This window comes from Saccostrea cucullata, unplaced genomic scaffold, assembly GCF_032062105.1.
Source record: "Saccostrea cucullata isolate Sc308-1 unplaced genomic scaffold, CSIRO_AGI_Scuc_v1 ctg128, whole genome shotgun sequence".
NCBI lineage: Eukaryota > Metazoa > Mollusca > Bivalvia > Ostreida > Ostreidae > Saccostrea > Saccostrea cuccullata.
The window spans coordinates 215,405-224,638 of NW_026935471.1; the positions used below are offsets into that span (position 1 = coordinate 215,405).

General features: G+C 33.6%; 1 protein-coding gene across 3 annotated transcripts; it reads left to right on the forward strand.

The window, feature by feature from the left end:
- The first annotated feature begins 844 nt into the window (after positions 1–844).
- Positions 845–7,146, forward strand: LOC134242949 (uncharacterized). Of its 3 annotated transcripts, none has more exons than XM_062725155.1 (2): positions 845–881; positions 6,143–7,146. In XM_062725155.1, the coding sequence occupies exon 2, from the start codon at positions 6,201–6,203 to the stop codon at positions 7,038–7,040; it is 840 nt and encodes a 279-aa protein (XP_062581139.1). In that variant the 5' UTR covers positions 845–881; positions 6,143–6,200; the 3' UTR covers positions 7,041–7,146. The 3 variants fall into 3 exon arrangements, with proteins under 3 accessions (XP_062581139.1, XP_062581138.1, XP_062581137.1); XM_062725154.1 differs by lacking the exon at positions 845–881 and adding an exon at positions 5,901–5,926; XM_062725153.1 differs by lacking the exon at positions 845–881 and adding an exon at positions 5,939–6,059.
- The last annotated feature ends 2,088 nt before the right edge of the window (positions 7,147–9,234 follow it).

Sequence of the window (9,234 nt, forward strand, 5' to 3'; positions counted from 1 at the left end):
AATATTTATGAGAAGAAACCAACTAAATATCTTATATTATCCTTATAAAAATTATATACTATTTATTCAGCATATAGCTAAACAGACTATAGCCTACCTGTGATTTATTTCTTTTGTTCTCCACCTGCACCCCATTCCCGCTTAGCCAACACCGACTTACCTATGTTTAACCTGTATTTTTTCAAAATGTTGGCTAAGTGGGAAGACACCATGTAACTGTGATCTGTGATTCTATGTACATGTATTTGTAACTGGTATGATTGAAGAATTAAAAAAAAACTCCCATCATTCTCTCATGGAATTTGACTTTTAGGTAATAAACGTGTTCGTGAGTTCAACATGAGACCCCGTGATACTGCTGAGGAATACCACCAAGTGCTATAATTTAGTTTTCGCCATCACAATTAAAAATGTTAGTAAAAAGTCTGGACAATGTCGTGCCCAGAGTTAAATGTCGAAAAAGTTTACTTTAGCATATACAGTTTCCATTGAAATATATTGATAAATAATGTCGGAATATAAAGAAGTCATTTTCTTTTATCAGTATATTTCATAAAAACTCTTCCAGTACATAGACAAGAACGCAATAAACTGAAGGCTCACTGCGTATCTAACCATAGGTGTGATAACGAAGTTAATCGAAGGAACGATGATCAAAATTGCATTATATCCAAGTACGTGAGTGTTTTATTTTGAATGATAAATTATCTTTAAATTTTTGCTTCTGATAACGGTATACCACTTTACTTTTAAGGTTATTTTATCTTCAGGTATGTCAAAAAAAAATCACCGACTCTAAACAGAAAGTAACACTTCAAAAACGAGATTTTTTTTCGTTTCCTTTCCAAAGAGGCATTTCTTTTTAAACTTTTCAAACAAAGGTAAGTATTTTTAATATTTTACTTATTTGAAATGAAATATCAGTATTGAATGTGTTGAATATATCGTAGTGATTTCGTTGAATAGGGTTCAAAGAACCTCAAACCGACTTTGATACGAAAAGTATTGCGAGAGAAGTCTCGGAAATGGAGAGTTATGCCTCTTTTTTGGATGTTCAAGATGAGAGGGAAAAACATGTATTCATGTTCCTGGTGAAAAATGGTGGTTGTATTAGTTTAGATAAATTTAAAGAAAAATACTCCCCTCTTTCTGATGATTTTGATAATTGGCTCTTGAAGGGAAAGAAAATATTGTCATTCTATAAGATAAAGGACCGTATAATCCATATCCTACCTTTCTTGAGAGATGCCACTTTTTGTACGGATCATATTAATAACGTGACGAGATGTGAACTTGAAGATTGCAAACGGTTTCATGTTTGCAGGTACTATCTGAATAGTTACTGCAATTATGGCGAGAGGTGCAGAAATGGCCACACGTTCACTGTCGGTAATAATAGGGAAATCAAACGCAAACTCGGCCTGAATGGCTTTAGCGATGGTGATATTCTTACCATACTGAAATGTAGGTATCCTCAAGTATGTCCAGCGGACCACTGCGAATCCGATGTTCCCGACGAATGCCCATATTTACATATCTGTTACTTTTTTACTCAAGGTAAATGCAAAGATCCGTCATGTACAAGAGGTCACTCTCTGGAAGATCCTCACAACAAATGGGTTTTGTCTGTGTATGGTATGGAAGAATGGCCTAGTCAAAGACCCGAGATCTTTAAGGCTGCCATTACTCTGCGAAGAAAACGTGAACCGGCTTCTAGTCCTTTCAGCTCCATCCCGGAAGGAAATGGAAGTGAAACCGGAAACAGTCTCCTTGAGGGACTGGTAAAACAAATGAAAGAAGAAAAACAAAAAGAAGAAGAAATAGACGAAGATTAAGTGACAGCTCAGAATAAAATATTTGAAAGAATGTGAAAGCCAATAGCAGATAAATTCTAAATAATTCCGAACATTATCCTTTGCTTATTTGAAGCATCAGCTCCGATTTTTAAGTCTGTATTTTAGATGATATTAACTCCAAAATATCCTCTCCCAATTTAAAAAAAAGTCAAATTTGACTTGAATTGCAGGTCAGTCATCCTACAAAAACATGCCCAGTTAATATTTTTTATATCGCTTACAAATTAACTTGGATTTTCAGTAAGGCGTGACATTGATTCTCGACGCTACGTACAACAGACTGAAATTTACACTTCCTTACATTCATTGTTGTAATAAACATTGGATAGAAATTCGGACGAATGTCAACAAGTGTAGTTAGAATCCAATGATAGCGTTTCGTGTAGCAAAGAGTTGGGACTTAAGTCATCTCATCGCTGTCAACAACAATTTAAGGTTGTTGATGTCATTAATGTCTTAACCATTGAGAATCTAGGAAACCATTTGAGAGACACTAATTGTGTAGCTTTTGAAAATGCCACGCCTATCTTATTGTTGTCGGAAACAAATTGAAACTGGAGAGGGGGGCTAAGTGAAAAAAAAGAACCTACAAAAAAATAGATTGATAAGCAAAATAGAAAAATGTATCCATTGTCCAAACAGGAAAATCCTATTTCGTGGGGGAGGGGGGTTGACCTTCTTTCAGTGCTTTTTTTTTTTTTTTACAAATACTACCGCTTACCCCTTTTTTTGACCTAAACTGCAACGTGGCTTTTGAAAGTGTTTGGGGGGGGATAGGAAGGGTGGAGGTTTGAATAACCTATACCCCCAATGTCCAAAGCCTATATTATGTCTATCTTTGCAAAAAAGTGGGGGCTAAGCCTTTTTAACTCCCCACCCACCAGTTCCGAGGCCTATGTAACTGAAAGTCCAAGGATAACAGAGAATTGTACTACATGTACATGTATATGCACATGATTTCACAAATTACCATATACATGTACACCATCTCAAAGAATACCATAATAAAGAAAGTTACAGGAACATGGATGTCAACCAATCAGAAATCAGCACACGTGCTTGGTGTCTTGATATTCATTTCTGATATTTGAATAATGTAGGAACTTATATTATTATGTCGACCCGAACGAAGTCGGGGACAACATATTGCGATTGTACGCATGTTTTTGTTGTCCAGGCTGTTTCTCGGAGATGACTGGGATAATATTCCTGAAACTTTCCTCAAAGGACGATCACTGGTTGTAGTGGTGTTCATGTGTTGTGTGGTCATTCAGTTTCAAAATGGCTACCGTTGCCATGGAAACCTGCAAAAAGCGACGAATTTTGTCCGCGAGTGTTCTCTCTGGTCCCTTGAACATTCGTCATGGATTTTTTTTTTATTTTAGTGATTAGTAATTGTAGTTGTGCGATTCACATTTAAAATTTTCAAATAATCCATTATTGCAATGGAAACCAAGGGAAAGTGAAAATTCTTTAACTTTGATTTTTAAATGTTAATCAAAGTATTGAAAGGACTGATACGAATTAATGTTGTCCAAGCTTAGCTAATGAGTATTGTTTTGGTGATACAAACAAATGAAAGTCTTGTCCGAAATTATCAATGGTTGCCATGGTAATACTAATAGGGGAACAGTTTGGGGCGACATACGCTATTGCTTGCCAAAGCAGACTTTCTAGTTTACAAATACTCTTAATTTCATCTTCCTTTAAAAACTAAGAAATTTATAAATACTAGCACGTGTGCTTGTGCGTATTTTGTAGAATATTCACATATATAATCTTATTGTGCTAATACCAGTGTCTTAAAGTTCAAAGAATTGTGTCGAATAAGTATATGATAGATAAACAACATATAGAGTTTTAGCCAATCAGCACATTTGAATGCATGTCCTTGCATTTTAAAATTTCGATATAAGCGTATTGTAGTAACCCATGATACCTATCTATATTTGAATTTCATCCTTTTTGTTGAAAACCTAGGAAGTTATAGCCATTTAAAGTTTCAGCTAGTCATCTTGCAGCACGCATGCACGCATATGCTTTCAAGAATTTCCATATAAACGTCTTGTAGAAGCTAACGATATATACTTTTATCCAAATTTCAAAGTATTTTGTCAATTAACAAGGAAGATATTGAAATTTTATTTTGCAGCCAATCAGAGGAAAGTGCATGTGCATGCGCGTGAATTTATATGTACGCTTATTTGATCATGTCATTTTTCTACACTACTAAATAAATATATTTTTTGTTTTAAGTTTAAAGACATTTCATTAAAAATGTAAAAGTTATAGCAATAGTAAGTATATCAGTCATTTCGCTACGTGCAAGCGCACGCACGTGCATGCATGTGTGAGCAAAATGACCTTCGTTCCGTACATAAACATGCATTTTTCAAAAAAAAATTCATCAAAATCGAACGAGTAGTTTCCGAGAACACAAAAAAATGTGGACAAAAAAAAAATGTAACAGAGAAGAAGGAAGGCTGAAAACTAAAGATAACGATCGACCCCCTCCGCCCACCTCCAAAAGACCTAAGCAATACAAATCTGTAAGCAAGGCACAAAACACGGACCCCTTGAAATTTCAGGATGTGATAAGGTGCCTAGGAGGAGTAACCACCCCCTGTCGGTCTGCCACAACCTATATAACTAGCTTATTTATTGATCTGGTAGGACGGGAATACATATATTTTCTGTACTCAAAATTAGTATACCGGTAAAACAAAGGGTTAATCATTTTAATTTGGAATAAAATGTCAGTATAAGCTATTAATATGAAATAAATTCATAGAAACAAATATCATTCTACATGCACTTTTACATTTAGATAATGTAAAAGTAACTCTTGGCAAAAGAAAGCTGGTTTATTGTTCAGTATCATGCAGTTGCACCATTAATTCAATAATATTAGAGTTTTGCCATATTTGCTATTTAATTATTGAGTAGATCAGAAGCTTAAAGAAAAGTTGATGATAATAAAAAGGAATTATGTAAATAATTTAATTTCGGACACGACATTGTCCAGACTATTTGCTACCATTTCTAATCGTTATGTAAGTTTATAACACTACATGAGATTTCTTGCAGTATCACAGGGTCTCATATTGAACTCCCAAACATGCCTATATCTATGTTTAAAGATATGAAGGCCTGAAAGTCAGAATCCCATGGGAGATGGTGGGTTTTTTAAGCCACAACAACTATCCCACCTTTCTCACTTGGGGGAAATAGTGTCAGATGCATGGGATACTTTTTTCCATTGTGATTTTTCTCCAAAAAAAAATCCTCATATAAGATATATTCCCCAGATATTGACAATGAGTATTTTCTCCATACAGTCTTTATAACAGTGGATATATCCCAAAGATAATGATAATGATATTTCACTCATCATAATCTATGGGATATATCCGTTGTTTAGGTATGTTTTGGAGAAAATTTGCTCATTGTCAATATTCGTGGAATTTATCCCAACTATACAAATTTGTTGGAGAAAAAATCCCAATGGGAGAAAATATCCCACCTGACACCTTTTCTCGAATTGGAGAAAGGTGGGATATTTGTTAGGACTAAAAAAACATCATTCACACATTTTTTCTTGTTTGTATGTAATCTATGATTGTTTATATTTGTAATTCAATTGTGTAATTGAAGAATGAAAATATCCCGCATTCTCCTATGTGATTTTTACTTTTAGGACGTCATATCTCTAAAAATAGACGTGTTAGTGAGTTCAACATGAGACCCTGTGATACTGCTACGGAATACCACCAAGTGCTATAATTTAGTTTTGAGCATCACAATTAAAAAATATTAGTAAAAAGTCTGGACAATGTCGTGCCCAGAGTTAAACGTCGCACTGTTTATCAAAGCATATACAATGTCCTTTGAAATATATGGATAGATAATGTCAAATATATAGACGTCATTTTCTTTTATAAATATATTTCATAAAACCCTTTCAACTACACTGACAATAATGCAATGAAGGTTCACTGCGTATCTGATAAACATAGGTTTGATAAGTTTATTGACGTAAGGAACGACAAAATTGCATTATCTCCAAGTACGTGAGTGCTTTATTTTGAATGATAAATTATCTTTAATTTTTTGTTCCTCTTAATAAACAGAAAGTAAGATTTCAAGGAAATTTTCTTCGTTTCCTTTCCAAACAGACATTCCTTTAAAAAAAATTAAACACAGGTAAATATTTTAAATTTAACTTATTTGATATGAAATATCTGTATTGATTGTGTTAAATGTATTGTAGTGATTTCGTTTAATAGGGTTCAAAGAACCTCAAACAGATTTGATACGGAAAATACTGCAAGAGAAGTCTAAGAAATGGAGAACAATGGAAAACTTCAACAAAGCAGAGAAAAGCGAAGGAGTTATTCCTCGTTTTTGGATGTTCAAGACGAGAGGGAAAAAGATGTATTTAGGTTCCTGGTGAAAAATAGTGGTTGTATTAGTTTAGAAGAATTTAAGGAAAAATATCCCCCTCTTTCTGATGATTTCGATGATTGGCTCTTAGAGGAAAAGAAAATATTGGCATTCTATAAGATAGGGGACCGGATAATCCACATCATACCTTTCTTAAGAGATGCCACTTTTTGTACGGATCACATTAATTACGTGACGAGATGTGAACTTGAAGATTGCAAACGTTTTCATGTTTGCAGGTACCATCTAAATAGTTATTGCAATTATGGCGCGATGTGCAGGAATGGCCACACGTTTACTGTTGGTAATAACGAGGAAATCAAAAACAAACTCGGCCTGAATGGCTTTAGTGATGGTGAAATTCTTACCATACTGAAATGTAGGTATCCTCAAGTATGCCCAGCAGACCACTGCGAATCCGAAGTTCCCGACGAATGTCCATACTTACATATCTGTTATTTTTTTACTCAAGGTAAATGCAAAGATCCGTCATGTACAAGAGGCCACTCTCTGGAAGATCCTCACAACAAATGGGTTTTGTCTGTGTATGGTATGGAAGAATGGCCTAGTCAAAGACCCGAGATCTTTAAGGCCGCCATTACTCTGCGAAGAAAACGTGAACCGGCTTCTAGTCATTTCAGCTCTTCCTCGGAAGGAAATGGAAGTGAAACCGGAGACAGTCTCCTGGAGGGACTGGTAAAACAAATGAAAGAAGAAAAACGAAAAGAAGACGAAGATTAAGTCGCAGTTCAGAACGAAATATTTGAAAGAATGTGAAAGTCAAGCATATAAATTCAAAATCAATCTGAACATCATGTTTTGCTTATTTGAAGCATTTAGCTCCGATTTTAAAGTCTGTATTTTAAATAACATTTACTCAAACACATTCTACCAATTTTGTAAGCTTTAAATCGAATAAAAACTTAAATTGCAATTATACTGTTTTCTTTTCAGCAGACTTCTTGGTATTGATTTCGATATTTTTTTCTTTAGGCTTTAGATCCTAACATACATGAGACTCATTTCTTTTTATCCTTCCACCACTTGAAAAGCAGGGGTATGTAGTGATAGGATTGTCCGTACTTCTGCCCGTTCGTCCGATACGCTTTGAGACACCCAACTCCCTGTTGTACCTCTGAATGAAATTCAATGATACTTTCACAGAATATTTAGTACATAATGACATTGTGCACCTCTTATTTCATTTTTTGATTGGACACAATTTCAAGTTTCCGAAAATAAAACATGGACACTTCCATTCATTTTATGATATTAAGGGGTACCGATCTCTTATCCGTAACTCCTCCTATTCATGTACCACTGAATAAAATTTTAATGATACTTTCACAGATTGTTTACAACATAGTGCGATTATTCACCTCATATATTACTTTTTCATCTGACACTTATTTCAGTTCTTCCAAAGCAAAACACGGAATTTGCCATTATAATCATATGGGGTGGGGTTTCATTTTGTGAGCTCTTGTATATTGAATTAATTTATTTTGCATGTAGTGGGCGAAAATATGTCAGCACAATTAATGTTACTATTATATATTTATATACATGGTCATTGTCGCCCTTGTTATTTTCGTCTTTGAACACTTGCTAACAATTTTGCTCAGTTTCAAATTCGCCCAGTCACAGTTTTGTTTAAGAAATTATACTGTGTTCTTTGAACTCGTTTCGTTTTAAATTCGCCCACTTGTGACAAGGGCGAAAATAAAACGGGGCGAATTTTTCCCTGTATCCAGTATACACTGGTAAATTTATTTTACGATATTTTCGATAATTTCTCGAACTTTTAATATTTTTCATACCGTGAAGAATTTTTGATATTTTTTCACATTTATTCAATAAATATTTTATGGCATTTTCATTGTGAAGATAACGAGTACTAGTATAACGAGTACTAGTAAGTCGTCGTCACAAAAATAATAAATTGCATGGTTTCAACGAAGGAGTCTTCATCAGATTATTACAAAATATTTTATTATGTTGTCTTTAAACATATCGATAATTATTTTGATAATGATTTGTTTTTGTTTTGATAATTCTACCTTACTATAAAATCAGCTGGACAGTGTTTTTTTTCTTTCTGGAAAATGAGCGATGTAGGTACTTCTCCTCTAGACAGATTTTTATTAGTAATGTCTATTTCTGAACAGAACTTCATGTATTTTAATGAGGAAACTTAATATTGATTACACGATCGCTATCTACTTCCCTCTATACAGAGTAAGGAAGCCTGTTTTGGACTTATCAAAAATACTTGTGAATTCGATATAACGAAGTGTCGAATTTGTAATAACGAATTAAATTCATAGTAACAATTTCTTTGAATTCGTAATTATAATGATTTTAATCGGTATTCAGAAATTGGTTAGATTTTTTATAACGAATTTAAAAAAAAATGTTATAAAGAATTAAATATAATTCGTAAAAACAAATTCTTAGATTTGTTATAACGAATTCAACTCGTTACACCTTATTCGACAAATTGTTATATCAAATTCGTATATACATGTATCTTTCTATTGTCCCTAGGCATGACTGTTGAATTTGTTTAAACGCATTTATTTCGTTTTAACAAAATTTAAAATTTGTTAAAATGAATTTTATTTTTATTAAATTTAAGAATTCATTTTAACGAATTGATTTTGTCTTTCAATTAGTTTTTTTTGAATTCGTTATAATAAACTCAATATTTGTTATAAAAGATTAAATTCATCCTAACGAATTCAAACGAATTGTTAAAACGAGTTTAATTCGTTTTAACAAATTGACAATTCTTTAAATCGAATTAAAAAAACCCTAGCGTCGCAATGTAAGGAGTTGATCCTTACGTCGCGGGTTCCAATCACACTTTAGGACGTAGAGACCTACTGTTCTTCGGATGAGACCTCAAACGAATTCAAAAATATCTTTGATAGGT

Excerpts from the sequence above, each read along its gene's own strand:
- LOC134242949 (XM_062725155.1), top strand. The coding sequence starts at position 6,201 with ATGGAGAACAATGGAAAACTTCAACAAAGCAGAGAAAAGCGAAGGAGT.